A 27,338-nucleotide genomic window follows, 5' to 3' on the forward strand; every position below is an offset into this window, starting at 1 on the left:
ACCTTTGAAAAAAACTCAACATTTTAACTTTGGCCTGACCATTTTTTTTTTTACCAATGCTGAGTTCTATATTTGGTAAATGATTAATTGGACGATTTATTAAAAAAAAATATGCACTGAACAAAATTTTGTCCCTTAATGCTTACATCTTTACAACAAAGAGAACATTTTTTAGGGGAGTGGGGTAGTGTGAATGTTCGAATGGCATTATTTTGTCTTGTGTTGTAGTTTGTTAAAAGAAAATTGACAAAAATTGGCTGTGCATTTTTTTTGGGGGGGGGGGGGGGGGATTTTTTTCCCTTTACTTTAAAGAGCTGAGATCAGCCGATTAAATGGGCCAGACGATTTATTAGTCAGGGCTTAACTTCAAATTGATCCTCCATTCAGTCGTAGTCGAAAGGTGACTTGTGGTATGAAACTTCTTCTACTCATCCATCCTCATTCATGCTCTCCTCCCCTGCTTCCCATCACACTCAGGACACCCCCACCCTTCGAGACCCTTCAAAATTTCCCACGATTCCCTTGTGCTCTCTTATTTTGAAGCGGGATGTCTGTTGTTGCCCTGAGTGACCGCGAACGAGAACCCCTTCACCCTCCTGGCAGCTCTCCTAAATCTCTTGTGTTGTACCTGTGTTATAAAGTGGAATCCGCCTAGCAACAAGACACAGTTGAGGATTTTTCTCGACTGTATTTTAGTAATTTTTTTGTTCTAGATCCCCCCCCCCCATAATATTTTAAAAGACAAACTTGTTTTATAAATTTTTTGACCTTTTGTATATTTGAGGGGAAAGTTTTCGAATCGTTTTTGATCAAGAATTTTTTGGGGAGGAAAAAATATATATTTTTAAAATTTGGAGTATTTTTCTTTCTAACTTTTAGGATTTTCTTCTCCCCAAAAAATGTCATTTGAAATGCATTTTTAATATATATATTTGGACACATTTTTTTTTATAGTTTCAGAAAAATGTAAAAATGTAAATTTTCAGTCTTTAGGTTTTTTAAAATAGAATTTTGGGAAAAAATAGAGGGTAGAGGAAATTTTGCATGTTTGTGAGAAAAATGTAACTTGTGACTGAATTTTAATGGCTAGTGCAGGATTCACGGTGAACACAATTCAAACCTGGGCCAGACTTTCTGCATTTTCAATGGAAAAATTGTGTAGCTTTGCTCGTTGTAAACAAACACGTGCATTCACAGTGTTGCTTATCTGAGTACACGCAACTATATATACACACCTAATCACCCGCGGCTTCATCTGTCACACACACGCACATACGGGCTCAGTAACTGGACCTGGTGTGAATTCCTACTCAAACCAAATGAGTTCAGCGCTGTTCCGATTTTACTCGCGCATTGACGCGCGCACACACACACAATGTATTAAGCGAATCGAGCCACTGCCGCCGATGCAATTTCAGCTGTTGATTGAATGGGACAAACACACAAATAGAAAATGGAAACACTCACAAGTACCTGCTGTAGGCCACAACTCATGTCCACATGCTCACACGCAGCCGAATTGGCCAACAACCTCCTGACATCACTCACTAGGCCATGCCCCTTAAAGAAAATGTACCAATTTATTTCAGTTATACAAAGCTTGTTTGGTATCAGGAAAAATTGAGCAAATCCTCAAATGGGTTTTCCCAAAAATTATGGCGGTGAAAATTTGGTTAGAATTTTTTTAATGGCTGTATCGCCCAGGTCTCAAAAGAAGTGAAAAGTTCACGCCTTTCCACCCGAGTGATTTACGCGCGCGCCGCCTCTGACTTGAAGTTGGAGAAGACACTCCAAACTTGCCGGCAGGAATGCGGCTCACTCGCAGACACGTTTCCTCTTTTTTTCCCCCCTCTTTTCCACGTGCAACGTTTGCTTGTTGTCGCTCAAGCCGCCTTGCTGAGTGGCTCATCGAGTCACCTTTGGCATCCTGGCCTTTTCTGTGCATGTATGTGCGTCTTTTGTGTCATCACGCATGCATGCACACACACGCGCACACGCACACACGCTCCATAATAACAGTGGCTGTCTTCAGCTCGTTGAGCGTTATCTCCCTTGTTGGTGTCTAGTGTTGCACAACTGCATGAATGGACTCGCACCTGTCTTTCTGCGGGGTGACACACACGCACACATGCAGACACACAAATCTATTCCAGTGTCAGCGCTTCTTGACGTCCCAAGGCCTCAAATTTATCTAAACAGTCCCCTCTAACCTCATCTCTAATGCGTGCGTGTCTATCTTTGGCAGTGTGTGTGTGTGCGTGTGCGCGTGTGTGAGTGTGCGTGCACAGCTGACAGGATAGAGAAGGGGCAGTTGTGGTCACATGAGTGGCGTGCAGAGATGGATTTGGGGGGGATTGTACTCTGTAAGGGTGAGATAGGGGTCTTAAAACAGCTGACACTGTCCACCATCCATACACGCACACACACACACACACATGCTTTATAATGGATACATTATTCATGCTCGCTCAGATTCACACTCTGGTGGACTTTGAATCTGCCCTCATTTTTTCTCGAGCACATCAGTTTTTCATCATCATAATAATAATAAGAATAATAATAACAAATTATGTAATATAGCAGTGTATTTTAGTAGTATTTATGAAAGCAACAAGTGGAATTTCTTTCTGAAACGTCATTGCTATAAATTTCAATGCATGGTAAAATCTGTGTTGTGCAAGCTTTTTATAGGGCAACCTTAAAGGGTAACTCAAGTAAAAAAAAATCTTTACAATAAAATGTGCTATGCCCCTCTACTAGTCTAAATGCTGTATTCTGATTAATATTGCATTTTTGGAATATTAATTAAGCAGCAAAATTCCCCCATTTGTATCAATCTCAGGGGTGGCCATTTTGCCACGCTGTATTGACTGCAAATGACATCACAGCTGCATTGGGTTCAGGTAACGACCAATTACGGCTCAGCTTGCGAACATCACATGACAAAACTCAGAAAACAGGTGACTCCTAATTGGCAAACCGTAACACATTTAAAAATTTACCAAAAATGACAAATGCCATCAGGACTTTGCATAATGATGTCTCGTTAGACCTGCCTGTTATCGTCACTGTTGTTCTGCCTTTTGCCTTTAAAATGTTTTGCTGTGTGTTTGTCCTGTTGCTGTTGATCTGTTGTCGTTCTGTATTTGAGACCAAAGACAAATGTCCACCTTGCAGACAATAAATGAAACTAAATAACATATATATAAGTTGTAAATCAGCGTCTAAATTGGTAGTTTGGTTTGATGTAACGGAGCATGAAATGGTTTACATTTCTGTCGTGGAAAATATGCGCACACACCCACAAACAAACCAGGCCAACTGTCTAATTAACTTATTGAATGACTTAATGACGCCAAACTAAATATATCAAGGATCGAATTTCTGTACAAAAGTCTCGCACACACATACACATACACCCCCACCCACTTTGGTACACACACATGCACAGCTGCATCGTCAACACTTCAACAACATTTTAACAAATTCACACCTGTTTGAACCGGGTCCTCCACTGGAGCCTTGCTCCCCTAAACAAGACATACCGTGACATTGTGTATTAAAGCAGCAAGGAGCCGCTTTACGACATGTTGTTTATGATGTGGCTAACACTTAGTTAGCATCTGCAAAGCTAACTTCTCAACACAGTATAAACAGTGCATTCAAGTTTAGTAAACGTTTTTAGTAAATGTGCAAAATGGGGGGTAATAGATTGTCATGATATGGTGTTGCGTGTAGAATAGAAAAATTTTTTTGAAAAATTCGTTAACAATGTGGAAAAATCTAAGTTTTTAACACCGTGATTATTTTGCATTTTTCTTTTTATTATTTGTCTATTTTTGGAAAAAAAAACAATTGAATGCATTTTAGAAAAATCTTTATATTTCATATAATTAAAAAAAAAAAGTAAATTTTGCTCATTATTATGGAAGACTTCAAAATGAGAAATGCTAATTTGCTTTTGAGAATATTTTGGTAATTGTTTTTATTTCATTTGTTTGAAAAAGTTGTTTTTACTAAAATTTGTTGGCATGATGACAGCTGCGCCACTCCCACAATACACGAATACACACAGACACACACACGCGCATGCAAGCACACCAACGAAGACGTCACCTTTGAGTTGTATAACAAACCTTTCTTTTACGCAACATGTACAAAAAGAAGAGAATGAGTTGTTAATGCCGCAGGTTTGTGATTGGCTGCTTTAAAAGCGCGCTGACCTCCGCGCGCACACACACACACACACACACGCGCACATGCATCATTTACTCAACACAGTTCTCTGGCCATGGAGACCAGCATGCCTACTCCTTTACATCATCTTCGTCAACAATCTGGTCACCATTTGTTCCAGTGCGTGTGCGCGTGTGCGCGTGTGTGTGGGTGTGTGAGAGCGTGTACGAACTTTGTGCACGTGCGTGTGCACGCGCATGTGTGTGTGCATTTCACGTAGGTATGAGGGGCCATCAGGGACATAATTTAGGATTACCGCTCACTCTCGCACAAATGAAACACAAACACATATGTAGTACTGAAACGCTCTCACATGCACAACTTAAACACTGACACACTACTAAATTGTTTGCTCTCACGAATATCTGTCATACTACTGAAATACTCTCACACATGCTACTGGATCATTGTCACACATACTACTGAAAATTTTACTTAAATGTTGTCACACAATCAAATAATTTTCACTTATATACACTACCAAACCACTTTCATTCTAACAGAAATGCTCTCACATATTACTGAAACTCTCACGCTAGTTAGAATTTTGTTTTCCTCACATACTCTACTAAAACACTTCCATACATACTACTGAAACTCATATTTCAGTATTATGTGTGAAAGGATTTCTGTAATGTGTGTGAGAACCTTTCAGTTGTAAGAGAGATCATCTTGAATTACTGTATGTTCCCACTGGCTCCTCGTGTGTGTGCACGTGAGCGTGTATACTCGCAGCGACATTGACACACACTCTGAATGTCACAACTTCCTTACTCCCGCTTCCCCCCGAAAAAAAAAAAAAAAAAAAGTCGGACATGACATTCCTAATTCCAAACCAAGAAAAACAAAGCAGCGCTTGGCGGCGTGGCCTTTCTCCCAAGCGTTTTTTTCACATGCCGCCAAGTCGAAAGAACGAAGCCATATTGTTTCACTTTGTTAGTGCGTGAATCATCAACCTGGACGTCGCCAACAGAACTTTTTTTGGGATGATGTCATTGCTGCAAGTGACCACACAGCTCCCAACATGGACGCTTTGTTATGAAAGTTCTCCTTGATGGTGTTTTCTCTTACACCAGACATTTCTTATGCACTGGTACCTCGACAGCGTGACAGCAACTGGGCACGTGTTTTGGCTTACTCTAGTTCCTTGGGAGTGTTTTAATTTTGTTTTTGTGTGTTTGACGTGGTCAGCAAATGGCTGAAAGTGCTGCTATGCCTCTTCTTGCCCACATGTGAGGGTGTTTCACTACCTTAGTTGCTCCATTTTTTTTTTCACCAATTTCCAATTTGAGGTATCAAGATTATCAATGTATAAATAAAAATGCTGCAATAATTAAAAAAAAAAACTTGAACTCTGAACACCCAGACAGTATTTTCAAAATCGGCACATACGTCCTGTACGCGATATTGAAACGTCTACTGATAAAAAATGTACTATATGTGTGCATTTTTAAAACATTTTTGTTTTCATAAAAATATCCTAATAATCAAGAATTATACCACGGCATAATTTGAGCCTCCTCCACTACATTAGCTCAGCCTGTGCGTGTGTGTGTGTGTGAGCTCATTGCTATGAATTAGAAGCACATGGAAGATGATTACTTTTCATTTATGTCAAGACAAACAACAAAACAAAAAAAAAAATAAAGCAGACAGATTTTTTTTTTTGGAAATGTCAGCAGAAACGACTTGAGGAGATGAAAGAAAATGAAGAAAGACAACAGAGGGGGAAAGAGGAAAGGAAAGAAATGTGGGAAGGAAGCACGAACATGGAAAAGTGGAATGAGGAAGGAAACAGAGAGCGATGTGGGGAAAGGAGGAAGTGGCAAGGGAAGATGGGCGAACAAATGAAAGAAGGGAGGGAGATAAAGTAGGGCGAGAGGAAAAGGAGCTAAATGAGCGAAGTGAAGAACGGAAAAAACAAACTTTTTTGAATCAAGGACAAGGAATGAAATGTGAGGAAAGAAACGCAGGAAAGGAGGAGAGCAATTAAGTGAAAATGAAAGCAGTACAAATGAATGACAAAATGAAATAATTACAAGAAAATAAGAGAGGGGGAGAAAACAATGACATGAAGAAATGGGAAAAAAAAGAAGGAATTTAAAAGAATGCAAGAAAGAACTAATACTGTGGAATCTGGGTTTTCATTTGCCAAAGTTTTCTGTATCATTCGGTTTTCAGATGTTCATAAATCCACTTCTATAGTCTTTTATTTCATACTGTTTTTGTATGTAAAACTTGACAAGGAGATATTTTACGCAAAAACGTCTGGAACGGATTAATTGGATTTACATTATTTCCTAAGGGAAGTATTGTTTTGGATTTCGTGCAATCCGGTTTTGGTCAGACTCATCAAAAAACTAATTTCAACCGTAATAAGAAAAAAGAAGGAATGAGAGAAACAAAGTGGTGATTGAAGGAGGCTTAGAAAAAGAAAGCACAAGTGAAAAGTGGAAAGGAAGGCCTTAAGAAAAGAGAAAATTAGAAGCGTAAGGAAGAAAGAAAAGGACGAATAAATAAAATCTTGAAGGGCAAAAAAGGGAAAGAAGGCGCACCAGAAGGTAGGATGGAACGAGGGAAGAAATAATCAAATGAAGGCAAGTCAAGACCAGAGAAAGAAAGGTAGAAAGTGGTAAAGAAGGAAGGATGTCACTCGTGACAGAACTTAAAAGTCCTCAATGTCATTAAACACACCACAGACACACGCACACAATTAAAGGGAAAGTCCAGTGGCCGTGACAGCTGACGGCTTTGTGGGATCCCAGACTGAGAAGCGAGGGGGGTTAATCATAAGGTGGGGTGGGGGTGGTATTTGAGGCAGGGGGATTAATCATAAAGGGCGTGGGTGAGGATGGTATTTGGGGGGGGGGGTTCTGTAAGGACGGGGGTTTGAGTAGGGCATTTGGGGCTTTCACTGGGGGAGGATTAAAAATAATGGGGGAAAAAGGTGGGAGGGGCCCCCGTGGAAGTAGCTCTATTGTCATGTCAGTACACGCGCGTGTGATAAAGGGGTCCCCTCACCGGAGTTAAAAAAAAAAACATCATCAATACACCTCTTTGTTTGCGGCACTTACCTTCTTCTTCTATGCACTCTCCATGCCATAAAAGAAAGGACACACTACCCCTTTAAGAGCACACATCTGTGGTGGGCGAGTGAGTGAGTGAGCGCAAGAGAGAAAGTACTCACAAGGAGAGACATTAGCCCATTTGGACCTTTTAAATGTGACCCCTTTGTGCCAACCGAGGGAGGTTGCCACGGCGACCGGCAACGCTGAGTGTCATTGTTGTTGAGGGCCAATCAAGACGCAGCAAATGCACTCTGAAGTCTACGTGTGTGCGTGCGTGCGTGCGTGCGTGCGTGCATGTGTCTGTGTTGGGATTTGTTTTTAACATGCTGTTTTCATTTGAATTTTTGGATCCAATCCTGTCCTCACACAAACATGCACACACACACGCACACCCCAAGTATTTGATTGTGTTGCATTGAATTTGCTAAATGGGAGGTGTGCCTTTAGGAGGTTTGTGTTGTGTTCAAGTGCTTTTCGCATGCACAGTTTCTCGTTTCGTAATAAATTCATGTGGAGAAAACTGATATGTCTCAAACACAAACACACGCACCCCCACACACACTTTCAATATTTGTGCTGCATTCAATTTTACAAAACCGAAGTGCAAGTTTTGTTTTCTTCAAGTGCTTCTCCTGTATGTTGGCTAGTTTTATAATTATTTATGTAGAGCGAATTGACATTTCTCTCTCTTTCTCTCTCTCTCACGCACGCACACACACACACGCACACACAAAATAGTGTCCGATGAAGACATTTTTGGTTAGCAGTACTCGTCACATGTCGTGTTTTTTACTGCAGTATTAATTTGAAGGAACTGATATCTTATTAAGTCGCTGAAAATACACGCATGCACACGTAGACCCACGCGTAATGTAGGGTGGGTTTGGTGAGGGCTGCGGAAGACGAGAGGATCTGGACGTGGACCAAGACGTGAAGAAAGACGTCTCTCTCTCTAGCGCTCTTACACCTGCTAGGGGGCTTAGGGGGCACGGGTGGGGGAGGGGGCCACTCGGAGGAAGGAGTGGGGGGGCGGCGGGGCCAATTTCAGCATTGTGGTTGTCACTTTGATTCCCATCACCACGGCGATGGGCGTCCCACAATCCTCTGCTTTGTCCGATAGAGGTGAATGTGTGTATGTGTGTGTCACCACGGAAACACAGAAACAAATCAACGTATGTGTGCTATTTACAGGAAGCTTGAAGATGTGTGTGTGTGTGTCTCTGAGTATGACAGATTGTGTGAGAGTGTGTGTTAATGACCGAGTACGTGCGTGTGCGTGTGCGCGTGAAAAGAGTATGTATAAGAGGGAAAGGAGAGGGCGCGAGTGAGTGACTTATGTCGGTCAGTGTGTGCCAGGGTGTTAATGAGAAGGAGTTTATGAGTGAGTGAGAGTGACTCTGAGATAGTGGACAAGAGTGTATGAGAGCATGTGTGTGAAATAATGAGAGATATAATGTGTGAGTGAGTGAGAGTGTGTGAAAGAGTGTGTGTGTTTGATAGAAAGAAGTGTGTGAAATTGTGAATGAGTGAATGAGACTGATGTGGGAGAGTAAGTGAGTGAATGAATGTGAGAGAGAGTGCATATGAGTGAGATTTATGTGAGAGAGCCCTTGTGGTGTGAGTGTGCATGTGTGTCACCATGACAACACTGTAACCAAATAAAGTATGTGTGCTATTTACAGGAAGCTAGTGTACTAGTGTGTGTGTTTGCAGAGTGAGACAAAGATGCGTGGTGACATTCGTGTAGCTTAGCAAGCAGTAACGTCTCGCGTTGTCATGAGAAGTGACACATCACGGCGGCGGCGGCCGTCACTTTAAACTCCTCTGACTCCATGTGGCCTGTGGCTATCTTTTTTCACAGACGGAAGGGGGTAGCGGGGGAGGGCGAGGGGGTCGTGGAGGGTTCACTATCGTGTTAGTTGTCGAGACATGTCAGCACAGTTGGGCGTGTGTACGACACATGGTTGAAAATTATGAAATTGGATTCATTTGAGATTTTGCTAAGACGTGATTGTGCATATTCAGCCATATGCTTTCAACACCATGACAGCAATCAAAGCTGCGGGTTGCTGTGAACAGGCCCCCCTACCACCCCACGCACTTTGGGGACGACCCTGATATGAACAGTTCAAACCAAAATGGCAGACTTCCTGTGCATTTCTCTTATGGCTTATGGAGAATTTTTTGTGGGTCTACTCATGACCGACTCATCTGCCAAATTTCATGTTGCCAAGTCAAACTGGCTTTTTCAGCTGTATTTACAGTATTATTATTGTCATGATTAAAATCAGCACGCTTGCGACCCTCGTGAACGGTTCAGATAATGGATGGATGGATTATTATTTGTGTCCGATCAGTCACAACTGAGCCAAATGAATCAAAGGGTGTCGTCACACATGTACTGTTTGGTCCACTTTAAACGGACCAGGGTTCCTTTCCCTTGCTGCTCCGGACTTTTTATGCATGTGTGAGAACACACAAACGAATCATGGTGTGGACCGAGACCCACCTTTTGAGGGGGTCTCAGTGCGCTTCCAAGCCGAGCACTGCCGATCCACGCCCAAATGCAGGATTCGAGCCAATTTTGGTGCTTCACAAGCCACCACAGCTCCGCGTCTTGGCAAATATTAGCCCGTAGTGACTGTTGATCATACGTGATCCTGGCTTCTTGAGACTTTTTTTGTTCGGCTAGTCACGACAGACCAGCCTACCAAATTTCATGTAAATGAACGAAACTGTTCTGGAGTTTAATTTTCCAAACATTCTGTATGTTGTCCTTTTTCTTATGCGCTTGCTCATGAAGGCTTTTTCTATCCCATTCTATTCTAAGACACTTTCTCTCTTACACCACGGCAGATGGGGACCCCACCCCCCCTCCTCATGATCGGGGTCAAAGGCGCTATTGTCATACGGGGAGCCTCGCCCCCTCTATTGTCCTCAGCAGTTGGTGGCCATTGAAGCTCTCAGAAACCCCTGCACATTCAACTTTCCTCTCCTTTCTCCTCTTTGCCCTTGCTGCTTTCACCGGCCGTTCCTCCTTCTCCTCCCCCTCCTATTCCTTCTCCTTCCCCTCCTCTTCGTCATCAGCCATTGCACAGCTGGACACGACTGATGAGAAAAAAAAAGAAACCTCTTGATCAGCACAAAGTCGAAGAAAGTCTGACGATGAGAGCAACAGGAGACAAGTATAAGCTTGCAAGCGCCTGACTGAATTAAAATGTGCAAAAATCGGCCGATTTATTTATTTTCCGAACTGTCGACACAAATACTACAGGACAAAGTATTATAAAATAGTCAAATGTTCTGCCTATAATTCATATTTATTGTTCTAAGGATTAAGTGTCCCAGAACAAAATAATTTTTATCTTTATATATATATATTTTTTTTTAGTTAATGGTCTGATTAATCAATTATCTGAATTTGATTGGCATCAGGCTCAAAAAAGGAAGCACATCCCTGCTGATGTGCAACATGGCTCGAGACTATTTTTTATTTTTTTTTTCAAAAAGTGACGAGCAACATTAATTCCCGCTAAGAAACAGACACCAGTCCAAAAAAGCTAGTCAAAGATCGTCAATATAACGAGCGCTTTTCTGGTTTTAATTAACGCCCCAAAAAAATGCTCGTCAAATATTTTGGAGTTGTTTTGTCGGATTGTCCTGCAAAAATGTCCGTTGCTCACCATTTTGACGTGAACACGTCGCACCGGGCTCCTGTAGAGGGTTAAATGTGAATTCTCAACACAGGAACATCTTTTTCATTTGTTTGGAAAGCTTCGCTTCAAACATTTGCTTGGCTTTGCACTCCTGACAACAATGTGCTAAGGCCTGTTCCTCAGAACTCTGATGACCTGGCACACACACACACACACACACACACCCACACACACACAACCGCACACATACACAATGAATGTGATATGTATTTGATGATCTGGGTTTGGAGCAGTGTGGGGAGAGGCGGGCTGAGGTTGGATCATTCAGATTTGGATTAAAGTTTGGGGGAATGATAGGCCGCACAAAGTGCTTTCTGGCTTTTTTGTGCCAATGATTCCGAAAGAGGAATGTGATGTCACACTCAAAGTAGCAAGATGATCATACAGAAGTGATGACTTAACAACACAGATGTTTCTCTCTGTTGTAAAGTTAAACAAATTCTGTATGGCTAAGTATTGTAAAACTACTTGTATTTCATATCTTTATTGTTGTTATCATCGTTAAGGGCCCAAGAAATGTGATTCTATTGTATATTTGTTGAATTAATATAATAATAATCATCGAATAATCAGTTATCAGAATTTCATTTTGCCAAATTTTGGAATTTGTATCGGCCTAAAAAAATGTCAATTACACCCTTAAAAATATAGATTATTTTTTTAATCTGCAATTATTAAGAACACCCAATTTGTGTTTGTTTATCACCTGTTCATGGGTCAATATGGCCCACGGCAGATAAAAAGGAAAAGCGTGGTCAAAATCATTTTAATGCTGTTTTTTTCTCTATATATTTATATACATAACAGAAGTGTTGACTTTTTTTATTATTTTACTCATCTTGATTTTGTTTAACACATTTAGGTACATCTTTTAAAGGCACTTTTAAGGGCCAATATACCGAATGACTTTACTCAGATGGTATTGTTTTTCCACACATGTATTTTGTTTATACTCTCGTTTCTCACTTCGGTCAGTGGTTTTAAATGTACTGGACATTGTCAGTTGGCTTGGCTAAAACACGATACACATTATTTCCTATGGGGGGAAATTTAGTTTCCATACAAATTGAATGCTGACAGATTCCATTTTTGCAAAATAATGAACGATGCAATGTGCTTTACCCTTCGGTGTGTCCTGCAGAAAGCTGGAAGTATTTTATACGAGCACACGCTCGTGAATCATCACGTCAGCTCCAACTTGAGTGTGTGCTTGCGCGCTTACGTTTTGACTTTTATTTCCAACATGTGCTGCACTTTTCATGTCTCGCAGTGAGGAAGCCAACATTTTGACAAGCTGTGGTGTTTGCGCACACACGCGCACACACACACACACACACAGGCAAACTACCAACAGAGTCAAACAGCGCCATAGTCATTTTATAGCATTGAATGAAACACATCATGCACTTTTATCACAATTTAAAAGAGTTCCCTGATGTCATAATAAAATCTGACATTGTTTCGTAAAAATGTACAAAGGATAAAACGTTACAGGGTGCCGTGACTGTCTCACCCAGATTCAGAGTATGGCTTTTTGTTGAAGCTATGGCGTTACAAACTGCCCAGTCTGAAGAAAAATGCAACTGGCCACACCAATTAAGATTTTCACTGGTGGAGCCAGCACGTCGCCACTCAATTACATTTGATTAGTGTCGTGGATCTGTGCATGTGGCGCATGCAGCGAACACTACGCCAAACAGATAAACACAAATTGACAACTTTTGAGTAGAGCTGCTAATTAGAAGCTAAATGCTTTGCATATTTGTCTTTGACAGTATTTTTGGGACGCTTGAAAGTGGCTCTGGATCTTCCCACATCCTACCTTGATTATATCAATTACAGCAGCACGCGTGCGGCACATAATTCAATTGTGAATGTGAGAGAATTTCAGTATTGAGCATGAGTGATTCTGTTGTGTGTGCGTGCATTAGTGTGTATGAGAGTTTTTCGGTAGCATGTGTATTAGTGTTTCAGTAGTGTGTGCAAGTGTGTTTCAGTAGCGTGCGTGTGTGTGTGTGTGTGTGTGTGTGCTCCAGGGGTGATGAGAGACAGCAAAAGTGTTTGAGGGTTTTCAAAGGTCGTATTTCATTGGAAGACTACATTATCCCACCACACACACTCACGCACACTCTTTCTCACTCTTTCTGTCTCTCTCTCTCTCTCTCTCTCTCTCTTTCTCTCTCTCTCTCTTTCTCTCTCTCTCTCTCCTATGCACGCATGCACACAGATTTTATGCAGCGGCATCGATTGCCAGGCTGCAGTCCCGCCGTTCTATTTACGCTCGGGCCTCTACGGGACCCTCAACACTTCCTCATTAAAAGGCCAAAGACTACGAGCGCCGAGTGCCATCCATCATCCTTCTGCACTCTGCTGTCAGTCCTAAAAGTTGCGAAGGCGTTGTGACCGTTGTGGTCGAGGAAGATGGGGAGGAAGGAGGATGAAGAGGAGGTTGCGTCCAGTCCTGACCCCGTCAGGGAGGCAGATGCTGTGCGCAGATCGATTAGTCGTGCCTGTCAGCGGGGCTGCCGGGTCGCTGACTGATGTGCCTAGTGAGTAAGGGGCTGTGCACCTGTCCTGTTCTGTCTTGACTGACATCTGGATGGGGCACGTGTAAAGGGAAGCGTGAAAAATACATGCCGAAATCAAAAGTGTGACACCAACTCCCTATCTGCAGTTAATAATAATAATAATAATAATAATAATAATATTCCCTTTATTAGTCCCACAATGGGGAAATTCGAGATTCGAACCCAGGCCTCCTGGGGAGACTGGGTCCTGAACGCGGCGCCTTAGACCACTCGGCCATCCTGGCAGCCAGTTGAGTAAATAAATGCAGAGAGAGATGACTCAACTGACAAAGGATGAAGATAGTGTGAGAAAGCCAGCCAATCGGCTTGTGCGGTCTGCCCGGCGAGCTCCGCATGGCGAATCACAGCGCGAGGCCAACGGCGGCCATGTTTGCCCCGCTCTGTGATGTTTTTGCGGCGCGAGAGCTTAGCGATGCTATAAGAGGCTTACTGATCTGAAAACAGCGTGTGTGAGTGTGCGTGTCAGGTGTGTGCTACACTATCTTAGAGTGTGTGACAGATGTGCTTGTGTGTGTGTGGAGGGAGCTGCAATCATGGCGTGGGATTAGAGGCAACATTCTAAAATGGTGGCGCGCTGTGACTGCGGCGGTAGATAATGAAAGCCAAACATGACGTGGTCCCAAAAATCAGAGTGCTTAAAAAAAACAACAACATTGCATTAACCTATTTGCAAGGTTTTTCGGAAAACAGGTTAACGCAATGTTGTCTAAAATTTGGAGGCCGAATTTTGGGTTGTAAAAGCATTGACATTGTGACAACTGTTACTTTTTGACCTGTGCTGCACAAAGTTAGGCAAAAAAAATGCAATTGCAATATTACCCCACAGCACTGCATTGTCAGATTGTCCCTGAAGGCAACATTTATTGGACACTTAAAGTATGGATAGAAAGATATATACAGTAGAAAGACAGCGAGACGGACAAAAAAGCTGATGTTTTTCATAAAGACCCGCATGATCATCCGAGCGTTTTGATGACGTAGCAACCCTGCGTTAGGCTTTCAAATTAAGTCGCGTCCGTAAAGCGTGTGTGGGTGCATTGGAGGGTCGGGGGGACATCAATACTAATTCATTTGCTGCTTTTAGTTTGACTTTATGACTTTGCCTCAGAATATATATGTGTGTGTGTGTGTGCGTGCGCGAGTGCGTGGTCAATATCACGAAAGGAAGCAAACAGGTCGATTGTAATTAAAAAGAAAACAGGTGTATGGGATAAATATTTAATGTGGAGGGGCCTCCAGCGCAAAGTGATGAAGTGGCAACGTCGCATCTTCTGCCAGACTCTACGTTGATAGAGAAACATTACAAGATGTAGAAAAAAAAAAAAAAGAAATCGCTCCTCATGTGTGAGTACTCGTTACACTCACACGTTTGTTACTTTTCCCACATTGTGACTGCAGCTTTGTCCTTTGAGACGATGAGGTTATATTTGGACTAGCATCAACTCACACTATAATAAAGCTGTCATATCGTGTGCGTGTGTGCATGTGTGTGAGTGTGTGTGCGTGAGTGCGTGAGGATGAATGGCGGCCCGTCTCGTGCTCTCACACTGGCGGCTTTTAATTGGCCGACTCAGGCTGAAGTGCTGCTGATGCACTTTTCTCCTCAGAGATGTGATGGATGAGCACGGGTACCACAGAAAGGAAGAAGAAGGGAAGGAAGGATCGCAGGCTGAAAGGAAGAATAGGAAGCAAAGGAGTAAGAAGTAGGTCTGAGGGAAGGATGGAAGAAGGTCAGGAGAAAAGACGGTCTGGAGGAAAAGTGCGGCGTACAAGGTTGAAGTGAAGGAAGTTAGGATGCAATGCAAAAAATGAAAAGGATGCCAGGCAAAACATGTCTGTATAGAAGGAAGGCAGGAAGAAATGAGGAAAAAAGGAAAGAAGAGCAAATAGCATGACGGTGGTGAAGTAATTAAGGAAGGGGACAAGAGTAAACCGTGGGCCGAGAGAAGGAAGGAAGCAGCTAAAGAAAGAAGGCAAAGAAGTAAGTTATAAGTGAAGGGAGAAAGGGTGCAAAATAAGTGTGAGGGCTAGCAAGTCAGGAAGGAAGGCAAAGCAGGGAATGAAAGAATGAAGGAAGGAGGTAAAGAGATCAGGTCTGACAGGAAAGACGACTGTAAGGAAGGAAGGCAGAATCGTAGGATTAAGTGAAGGAAGTATGTTAGGAAGGAGGGACTGAAAGAATGAGGCAGGAAATCAGGAAGGACCGAAAGGTAAGCAGGTTTAAGAGAAGGAAGAAAGGATGTAACCATGTATGAATAAAAAAAAACAGAACTCAGGGAAGCAAATGAGGAAGGGCAAAAGAAAGAAAGGCAGGAATGAAAGCAGGTTCAAGCAAAGGACATAAGGAGACTTCAGGGGAAAAAGGGAGACTTGAAGGATCGCCGGAATAAAAGTGAGTGAAAGAAAGGAGGGAACGAAGGCAGGAAGGCAGGTTTGTGGGAAGAAAGAATGCAAGAATAAAAAACAGGTGTGAAGGAAAGGACAAAAGAAAGGAAAGAAGGTAGAGAACAAAGTTTTCATGGAAAAGAGGCGTGCAGGAATTGCAAGCAGGTGTATAAAAGTAGTTCTAGTGTTGCCATGGCAACAACACATGCCCCTCTCCTCACTGGAAGCCAAGGTTACTTTCAAGCTTCAATGTCTCCCATTCACACAAGAGAAAAGTGGTACGGTCTATTTTAGGGGGGGGCGAGAAGCTCGGACAGGAGGGAGGAAGGGGATGTGTTAGCTTGTGTGTGTGCTGTGCATGTGTGTTAGAGTGTGTCTTTGTGTGCGTGGATGTGGGTGTGTGTACATGTGAGTGGGGGAGGAAAGTGACTAATGTCTTCCGAGGAGCGAGCAAGGACAGGAATGAGACGCTCCGGCCAAGACGTTTCAGTAAATGTCCTTTTTGTCTTCATTAGACACGACGTCTCATTCCCGACATGCGAACGCGCATACACACACGCAAAAGCGCATTTTAGATTGCCGTTTGAGGAAAGTGGTGAAAGTATTAGTCGCACAAACACACACGCAGTGCCAAAGTAGCTGCAACGCTTAGCAAGGGGAGGAAGGACGACAAGTGAAAGAAAGAAAGAGACGATTGTACACTCCTCCTGTCTTGACTGAAGGAGCTGTGTGTGCGTGAGTGTGTGAGTGCGCGTGCGTGCGTGTTGTCGCCGCCGCTGAAGGGGGCATCTGTATGCAAATGCGACAGGGTTCTTCCTGGGTGACAAATCAAAAGGCCCACCTGCTGCAATGTGTGTGTGTGTGTGTGTGTGTTGTAGCTGGCAAAGCGAGTCTTGTGTGCAACAACAACAACAACGGCGCCTTATTTGCGGTGGCGAATGCATCGGTACAAACAAACAAAATGGCTGCCTCTGTTACCCATAATTACATAGCGACACATGTTAGCATGACGCTACATCAAAGAATTCAATGTGCAAACAATCCCACAAAAGGACACACAGACACACACAGCCTGGCGCTGTGTGATAGGATGGGAAATGCGGCACACACACACACACAGAGGCTGCCGTCGCCATGACAACACTGCAGTCTAATAGCATCTCGCGGGAATTTCAAGCAAGCAACCATGAGCTAGCATTTGACCACAATTCCATTAATCCTTCCAGTAAAATGAATTCATAATCCCACTAACGAACTACGATCATTGTAAATCCATCCTTAATCCATTATCATGACATTCATCATTTCCAGAAAACCCAGCATCTATATCTATGCATCCGTACATCAACCCAACAATAATCCATAATCCCTCAACAACCAAACATCCTTTAATCAAAACATCCACCCACAACTGATCACCCATCATTCATTCATCTTTCCGGCAAACAGCCAATCAATTAATCAATAAACTACCCACACATACGTCCATCAAGCCATCGTTAAATATTCCATTGATCGAGCATCAATCCATAAAATATAAATATACATAATCCATCCCATCATTTGTCTTTTTTTCCAACCATCTCAGGTCATTCATCAATCAATCACAATCCATAATCTTACTAACCATCAATCAAACATTTATTCTATCTATAATAGGCAATAATATCATTCCATTATCTTTCCACAAATCAAACAACCGACTTTGACGTATGCATCCACTAATCCACCATTAATTCATAATCCCAATCCAACAGTCATCCCTCTCGTTTATCTATTTATAAAAACGTCCTCATGATTCATCATCCATTTGTCTTTCCAAAAACCAACCAAGCATGATTTTTTTTCTTGCATCCATCATCATAAAAACCGTAATCCCACAATTCAACCATCAAAGCATCTTTTTAAGATCCAGTCATTATTGATCATCCATCGTTCCATTCTCGTTTCCTAGCAACCAATTTGACCGACCAACCAAGCCAGCATTTGTGATCCACGCATGCAGTGATGGGCTCCAAGTTCTTACCGGGGTAGAAGTCTTTGGATTTGGACAGTTTGATGGTGGCTCCGGTTTCCTTCTGCAGCTGGACGATGGTCTGTCCGCCCTTGCCGATGATGGAGCCCGCCGCGTAGCTGGGGATCAAAACCTTCAGGAAGTACTCGCCTTCCTCTGCGGCGGCAAAACAGGAAACAAGAATTTAGAAGGAGGGAAACTTTCCCTTAAAGCACAATCTAGTTTGACAGAAAACCAAAAGCAGGAGTCCGTTTGGATCTTTGTCCTCATGCCAGACAGTTGTTTTTTTTAATTCAATAACAGAGATTATTATAAACTGAAATATTGGGCAGCACTGAGATCTTCAAAGTGTTCAAAATTTCAGTCAGTTGAAGATTTGTAATTTCCGTTACGTTTACGGAATTGCATGACATGTTAGCATTAAGCTATTTGTGAGATGACAAAAAAAATAGTTTTTTTGAACATTTCGTTGTTTAAATATACAGTAATGGTGTCACTATTTTGCAGATTTTATTTTGTAGTTTACATAACTGGATTTAGTTCTGCCTCCCGTTTATTTTGGGTGCAATTCTACTGTCGGCCACTAAATGGCGGCACGTTATTCTGAGGAAGTCGCAGCCTAGTTTTTGCTTGAGATTACTGAATATGAATTCCTCTTCAATCCTGCTTTTTACGCCTACAGAAAGTGACATTTTATAATATACAATTTTGCGCATGTGTTTCCGATAAACATACAGAGTGTTCGGTACACTTTAACAATGGACAATATTTTTGTCTTATCGTTACTCTTGCGCTTTCTCAATATAACTACAGTGCATATTTTTAAAGGTGTTTGGATTATTTGGAGGGTGGTTTACCTTATACAACGTGTAATACTATTTTGTTTTATACATTGTAAGTGTTATCTTAACGTGTGTTAAAATGACAACTGTCTGAAAGTCTATAGTGACTGTAACGTTTATGCTAATTTACATTCGCCCATCTATGGAGTTTCAGTCTCTCCATATCTCCGATTTTCACTTGCAGCAGTTGAATCACAATAAACGAAAGTTCACTGTGGAAAGGAAAGGAAGTGATTCTGATCACAGCCTGTTTGTACCTCAGTCCCCATGCCTGCAATCTTTTTTTTTTTTTCATCCCAATTACATTTCATGGAAATTCAATTCCAAGAAGCTCCCGTTTGGACTCAAGTGTCAAGAGACGGGGAAGCGGCGATCAAACGATGACCGATGCCCATGACAAGTCATTATTTCCATAATGTGAGGATTCCCTGCCGGCATTATTGCTCGCTTTTCCCGCGAAGCCTTTGAACGCGGCGGCCTCGCATCGGCCCTGATCTAATTTCGGTGTCGGGCCGAGGAATCTGGTCCTCGTCAGCGTGTTGGCACGGCGACAAGGAGCCAAGGAGCGAGCTTCTAATCACATCTGCGCCAGCCCCCAACGCTGGATGCATAGCTTCACTCGCGCGGGTTTCGGCGTATGAGGGTCCTCCCTACAAAAAAAGTATCTTTTGTGTGTCGCCTGCAATGCGGAACGTGACCAAGATGTTTGCGTTCCACGTTCTGAGAATTAGAGGTGTACATAAAATCGCCTGTGAGCTGGAGCTCTGCCGAGAACTTTTGGGGGAGAAAAATTAGACTTGGAGATGATCTCAGAATGGAAACAAACACATAAATATTTAAATAAATACATGAATTGCTAAATAAACGAAGACACATGTATTTCTCTGCCCTGCTTGCTGACTGAATGTGGTGTCATCAGATAGCTTCTCTGTCAATTTTGACCAAAGGCGGAAAAATGATGTAAAACTGAATAAATTAATGAATTGAAAAATCCATTAAATTAATGTAAAAATAATTCAAGTCGTACACTTATGACTTTCGCCTTTATTTAATCAGACACACACACACACGCACGCACACATATTTGTCATTGGTCAGTTATAATGAAATTATAACAATTCAACTTAAAAATTTGAATGAATAATTACTTTATTTCTACAATAAGCAATTCTACATATTTGTTGGACAGTTTCCTTTTTTTTTTTTAAATGATCTTTGATTTTGTTAGCCTAATCGCATAATTTGTACAAGTCATGTTTGAATATTCTTGGAAAAACAATAAATTCAACAAACAAACAGTCCAGCTGCCCCGAATCAATGCGCACCATCATGGATTTACACAGACGAATTTTTTTCTTCTTCAACAAACACGTTGCAATTTTTTATTTATTTTGTGACAATAAGTTACAAATGTCTGAGGCAATCAAGCTGTTTGTTGAATGTTTCAGTAAGCAGTTTTATTTTTAATTCCTGTTTACAGAAAAGAAATGCAAATTTTTGTTTGGCCTTTTGTTCCCTGATTTTGGCCTGTGGCAAACACCTAGTAATTATTATTAGGTACGTAGTATTACACAACAGCGATGTTCACACTGCAGTAATTTTAAGATCTTTAATATTGATTTACTCCCCAAAAAATACAAAGAAGCAGCAGTTAAAAAAAAAAAAAAAATCCGCTGGTCATGAAAGAGTGTAGAGGTCAGCGAGCGAGTGTATCACATCAGATTTGGGTCCATGTGCCGTCCTCATGTTTGATAATCCGGGACACGTAACCTCGGGGGGTAGCAGATTAAAATAGGATTATTATTACAGGGTCACACTTGTACGCACAGGCGAGACCGCTGTGCTTTTCCAAGTGAAGCATAAAAATAAAAAAAATACAGCAAGGACGTCAATTTTCAAGTCTTTGGGAATGACACAAGCGATACATCCACCATGGCTGAGCTGTTAACGTTCTAACCATGTCTGTTGAAAGACAAAGACTGACATGTACTACTCCAGTCCTTTAGGTGGCAGTATTTTTATTTTTGCCAATATTTTAGTATTTTTCTCTTTTAAAAAAATATCATACACAAGTGTACTTTTTTTACTGATACAATTTATTTATTTATTTGTGTAATACTGGACAAAAGTATTTTTCCCATTTTTTTTTTCAAATATTTATTTTTTTGTCACTTTATTTTTTCCCATATATTTTAGTATTCTTTTTCCAATATTAGTGTTCCACGAATATAGTTATATGTTTTACAAATATTATTTATTTTGTAATAGCATTGACATTTTTGTAATATTTGTGACATTCGTTTATTCCAACTGTTTTATTTTTCATCAAATATCTTTCTATTTTTTTAAATAATATATATGATACTAACAGTTAATATTTGCATGCAACACAGTTGTAGGCCGTAGACAGAAAACAACCAAAAGAGCGCGCCTGAATGTAAAGCGATGAAAAATTTGATCCAAAAAAAATGTGTCAAAAGCAAAAAGGCTGCCACAGGTGTTTCCCATGGACTGTTGTCCCTGAAGGCAGACAAGACTTCATGCTACCAGCTTCCTGTCTACAGCGGCACCCCACTTACACACAAATCCACACGGGTGACCGCTGGACAGAAATAAACAAAACCCGGCGGCGTTCCAGCGTATTGACTGCGCATTAAAAAAAGAAACAGGCGTCATTGTTTCACATACTCGATTTGACGAGTCAAACAAACGACGTGTCAGCGAGCTTCTCGTATTGCGTCAGGTCACATGAGGCAGGAAACAAGTTACGCCTCAACTGTTTTTTTCCTCGACACTCACTGACAGCGGCGAAAGACAAAGAGCAGGGAGTGCATACATGCACCAGACTCCATTTTTATTTATTTTTTTTAAGTTGGACATCATTACTTCTTACGTTAGCTTCAACATTACCGCTAATATTCGTTTTCAATATTAGCTTCAACTTTAGCTTTCAATGTTAGCTTCTGAAATCAACTTTTAAATTTAAAATTACCTTTAACGTTATTTTTTTGGGGGGGGGCGGGGTTTTGCTGTTTTTGACTTTTTTAACACAGTGATGCTGTAAAAGCAAATTATTCTGGGATGATTTTTCACTACAGCAACAAGTGGGCTATATTGCTAATTAGCAGCTGTGTTTGTTTTGGTGTCACGCCGTGGGCTACTTTTACAACGTTTAGCTGGAGCCTGATGACAAACCTGGGCATCGCCTTCTAAACCCGAACAAGGTCATTTGCAGCTTGTGTTGAGACAATTCGCCTTTTCGTAAGAACAACACCACGGCTAGTTTGTTCATTAGCTTCTAGCGGCACAACAGAGACCTCCTCTACCCGAGTGTACTCATGCTAACTGAATACTAGCGTGCCGGACTCTTACGTAAAGCTAGTCGTTATTGTTCTCAACTGTTCAATTTGCAGCAGATGAGCGTAAATTATCAACACTTGCTAATTTGCTACTATAATGCGAGTTAGCAACTGTCGGCAAGACTGACTAACACAAATGTCGGGCTAACCTTCCAGTTTTATACGGCCTTGGTAGTGTCGTCGGATCTCTTATGTAACAAATCAATGTGTTTTCTCCTTCCCCTCTGCGTTTCCCATCATGCACTTGATTCTCGTCTCCTCGCCGCGGTGACCCACTTGTGCGTGGCGCGAAGCCTTGGCGCTGACCTGCTTAAGATGGAGGCTAGCTAATTATAACCAGCCTATGCTAACGAGCAGGGGAATTGGTAAATACGAAAAGTACAAAACACACATGCACACACACACGCACACTGACACAACACGCGCACGCACACACACTCATTTCCACAATCCATTCTGGCGAGGAAGCTTCATTATTTTGGATTATTATGCAAATATAATTAACGTACCTAATATTCCAAATAACTACAATGGCATTGCGTTAGAACTTGAAATTTTAAGTCTTCATTTTTGAAATTTTAAAAATGTAAATATTGAAACTGAATTGTATTATTTTTACAACATATTACTAATCAATTGTATTTTATTATTGCTTTACAACTTTTATCTTGGAATTGTAATTTTCTGACTTGATTGTGATTGCGTTTTGAGTTTTTAGAATTTTGGGGGAAATTCCAGAACTTCATCCTTGCTGTTGCATGACTTCATTGTTGTACCTCCATGACTTTATTCTTGGAATCTAATCTGGACTTCTTTTTTGGCCACACAGTCCAAACAGGGATGCATGCTTTTGCCAGTTAAACGCTTGTGGCTTTAAGAGGTAATAAACTCTGCTGCTGAGAGCTTTTATGACAAACAAATCTTCTTTCCAAAACAAGATAAATCCCGTCACCCTTGCATACGCTGTAGATCTGACCGAGGTCACCCTGACTTGTCAGCATCTCACTAACCCCTGCATAAAAAAAAATGACAATGTGCATGGTGGGGAAAAGTCTGCGGAGGTAAAGCGGATTTACCATGTATTTTAGTTTCTTTGATTATTCTCGGGAAATTCCACATCCTAACGCTTTGTATGTATTTACTTTATTGTGCTCATTTGATGACTTTTTTTCTGGTAAAATTACAATGAATCCAACTGCAGTCTGGTAATCCTTTTGTCCTTTAACTGTGTGGCTTTATTCTTGTAATTTTACAGCAAATTAAACTACACAAAATGTGTAGTTTACTTTTTGTTAACTGATTTTTTTTTACTAACATTAAAACCATTATTTAATTTTTTATAAATTAATTATTTATATTCATGCTTTCTTTGTATTATTATTATTATTATTATTATTATTATATTAGTATTATTATTATTGTTATTTCATACTGTCACTTCATTCTTGTAATTAAATGTTTTTTAGATTTTATATTTGTATTATATAATTGACATTTTGTTTCATTACAACGTATTCTCCTTATCTCATTACTTTTTCTGAACATTTCATAATTCAACTCCGATTTTATGACTATATTCTGGTAACTTCATTCTCATCTTTGTACATTTTTCCTCTGCTGATTTGATTCCTGCCATTCTTGCCATACAATATTGAAAAAAACTTGCGGTATGCGATATGTATGTTGATAATAGTAATATCGATATTATTGCAATATTTGTACAGTTACCTAAAGAAATTACATTTGTATGATCAAATGAAATTGTTTTTTTTTTTTCGATGATTGAGGGGAACATCCTATAGAAAATGTAAATTAAAATTATATATATATATTTTTTTTTTCTATAGCGCAACATGGTGACCAACTGGTTCGGACGATGGCCTCACAGTGCAGAGGTCATGGTTTGATTCTGACTCCGGCCTTCCTGTATGGAGTTTGCATGTTCTCCCCGTGCCTGTGTAGGTTTTCTCCGGGTACACCGGTTTCATGCCACATTCCTAAGACATGCATGGTAGGATGATTGGACACCCTGAATTGCCCCTGAGTGTGTTTGTGAGTGCAGATGGTTGTTCGTCTTTTTTTTCCCTTTCTTTTGGGTCCAAAAGCCAGGTTTTTGTGCGTTACCTCAACAAATTTCACCACCGTGCCAGTCAACTTAACCCCGCTGTCATGAGTGTGTGCTATTTGTAGGTTACATAAGCAGAGCTCAACATGTGTGTGGGTGCTCCATCATAAATAATACACCATCGTGGTGCGAGTAAACAGTGCAATCTGTTGCTAAGGCCCGCGCCGACCCAGCGGGCCCAGAATAGGCGCCACATGCTGCTGGATTGAGGTCTTAAATCCTGGGGATCTTGTGTCCCCGGGGCAAAGAAAATGGGGGCTCTTCTTTCTCCGAGCTGCTTCCACTCATTCTCACCACCACACCGACGTACAAAATGAAAACTTAAAGCCCTGTGAAATGGAATCAGAGATTTGTTTGCGAATGCATTATACGGTTTAAAAATAATTGGGAATGTTGGTTGTTTGGACAGCAGCTTTTCGCTGGTATTGCTGCTTTAGAGCGCCTCATTGTAACAATTTGGAAAAGACCTGCGATGTTATTATGTGTCACCATAAGAAAGATGCTAAAAGAAGCATCATGCGTTTTTCCAAGTCATATCCGTGGTATTTATTTGACAGTTGAGTGATGTGTGGTCTCAGCGCATTCATCAAACATAACCCACAGTGTCCGAGAGCGGTGACCACGGCTTGATTTTCTACCACTTTGAAGCCTTATTTTACATACTTTTGTAACACATATTGTATGTTCCCAATATTATTCTATTATTAATTGATAATAATATTATTAATAATTAATATTCTGGACCACAGTTCTCTTCAAAATGTATGAATAACTTGTCAGACATTAATAAATGGATTACTAAGCATTAATTATTCAGAGAATAAATATCGATATTTTGTTTTTTTTAATCAAAACATTTATAATCAGTAGTCTTTAGTATTGAATAGGTATGCTCATTCTTTTGCTGTTTCACTCTGTTCACTATTTTGATTCCTCTGTGATACTTCAAAGACCAACAGGTGCTTATTCAAACATGTGCAAATGTGGTGGAAACACAGACAGTTCTCCCGAGGGTCTGAAGCGCCTCCTTGAACCAAGTTACAACTGTCCCATAAAAAATAGACACATTTATAGCGTGTACAGTTTGATATTCTTTAACATAGCGTATCCATTTTTCTTGTTTACAGGCCATCTAAATCCAAAACACAATTGTAGTAGACATGGGTACACCACTTTGTAGCACCTATGCAATCGAATAACAATATTTATTATATAAATTATGGGATGTTTTGGAAGAACGACATCGCCGGTGTTTTTATTGCTGTCAAATTTCATTCAGCCGAACCAAATATAAGATTTAAGTTCATTTTTTAGTCTACTTTTCATGGCAAGACTTGAGTCAGTTCTTCTACTGTTACCAGAGTTTATTTTTAGTACAAGTATCTGTACTTCTCCTGAAGTACAAAGTGTGTGCCACCTCTGCCTATTTTTTAAAGGCATTTCCGAGCAAGTACGAATTGTTGGCAGGAATACTTTTGGGGCTAAAATGTTGCGGTTTGAGTGGCGCAATGACCACCAGGGTCTCGGATTACAACCGGATTAAATGTGCGCTCGTAACAGGCAAAACCAGATGGGACAGCGCCCACTTTATGAGCTCGTTAATGCTCGCCACTTTGATCGCGTTTCTTAAACAGCAGTTTGTAAGCTTTGCTGTATTTGTAAAAGTTTTTAAAAAAAAAAAAAGGATTGTATATTTCGCTTTGTGTCTGTGTGCATGTATGTGTGTGTGTGCGTGGGGGTGGGGGTGCGTGCGTGTGTGTGTGTGCATGTAGGCTGGACAGTGGGGGGGCGACTCTGGGGTGGGTGCGTGTCCTCTGGGGAATTCAAATATTCATCTCCTTTAAGGGAGAGGAAAGGGGGGGGGGGGGACATGCTTTGTCTAACACCCCCTGATCGTGGGGGTCTTTTGTTGGGGGGTTGCACACAGAGACATACACGCTCGCACACTCACAGACACACACTCAAACAGCAGTGAGGCTCCACCAGCTGTCTACAGTCAGAAAGATTCACCAAAATACACTTGGAGCTCATCAAGGGGTTTTGGGAGGATTGTTTGATGCCTCGTGCGTGTGTATGTGAGTGTGTGTATGGGTGTGTGGTTGTTTGTGTGTGTTATCTATTTTTTTCTAGGCATCTCGACGCCTGGCGTTGTGGCAAGCATCATGATCTAGAATTCTCCGTTGAATGGAGATTCATGACACATTTTGTGAATTGAATTTTTTTGTAGAGCTTAATTATGGCCCGCTGCTCACCAAATGACGCAGCCAAAAACTACTGATCTGGACAATTGCGGGGAAAAAAATTCATTCAAGATTCAGAACCACGCATCTACTTACGCACTGTAACTGAAATACTGCGACTGTGTATGCGTTTTTACGCTCCACATATAACATAAAGTACTGCACTGTATTGTTTTTCGCTGAACCACAAAAACATGGCCTGTTAGTCAATGAAGGTCTTTAAACAGTCATTGCAGGAAATTTAAGGGGCGGGCCTCTACTATTCCTGAATTTTTGCTTTAGCAAAGGGTCATTAATGACAATTATTTCAAGCAATAAAACACTTCATCAGGCCAAATAGAAGCAGCTATGCTAACAATGCTAACAGCCTCTCTCCTTGTAGTGTGAGTGTGTGCGCGCGCGTGCGTGTGTGTGTGTGCGTGTGTTTGGGTGAGGGGGAGGTGCGCAGCTTGCTTGGCTCAGCCTTTTTTTTATCGCCGGCTCTCATCTATATTCATCGCCACCCTAAATAGCCAATCACGAGGCTCGCTCAGCTGAAACGACTCCGCCTCTTGGCTCCATTTTTTCTCTTTTTCTTTTTTTACTTTTATGCAGTATTTGGAAAAAAATAAAAACGACGTAGACGGAGGAGAGGTCGAAGCAATTGGCTTCACCGCCCTTCCTGATCGATTGGCGGTGGCGGCGGTTGCCGGGCGATAGATGGAGGAGGGCGAGGGCGTGAGGGTCTGGAGCACAGCCTGATTAGAATGCATGAGGAGGATGAAG

At 41.3% G+C, this 27,338-nt stretch overlaps 1 protein-coding gene and 1 long non-coding RNA gene across 5 annotated transcripts in view; one reads left to right on the forward strand and one right to left on the reverse strand.

Moving 5' to 3' along the window:
* Nucleotides 1–18,242, forward strand: part of LOC148333443 (uncharacterized) — a 41,953-nt gene extending 23,711 nt beyond the window's left edge. The window contains exon 4 of the long non-coding RNA XR_015844194.1: nucleotides 17,948–18,242. This is a non-coding gene — a long non-coding RNA (uncharacterized LOC148333443). The remainder of the gene's footprint in view (nucleotides 1–17,947) is intronic.
* Nucleotides 1–27,338, reverse strand: part of nova2 (NOVA alternative splicing regulator 2) — a 51,344-nt gene that overhangs the window by 15,114 nt on the left and 8,892 nt on the right. For all 4 annotated transcript variants that reach the window (XM_088299809.1, XM_088299808.1, XM_088299807.1 and 1 more), the window contains one exon: nucleotides 18,020–18,163. In XM_088299809.1, coding sequence (XP_088155935.1) covers nucleotides 18,020–18,163 — 144 coding nt within the window. The remainder of the gene's footprint in view (nucleotides 1–18,019; nucleotides 18,164–27,338) is intronic.

This window comes from Idiotropiscis lumnitzeri, chromosome 7 (assembly GCF_059441095.1).
Source record: "Idiotropiscis lumnitzeri isolate Australia: NSW breed Sydney's pygmy pipehorse chromosome 7, RoL_Ilum_1.0, whole genome shotgun sequence".
In the NCBI taxonomy this organism is placed as follows: domain Eukaryota; kingdom Metazoa; phylum Chordata; class Actinopteri; order Syngnathiformes; family Syngnathidae; genus Idiotropiscis; species Idiotropiscis lumnitzeri.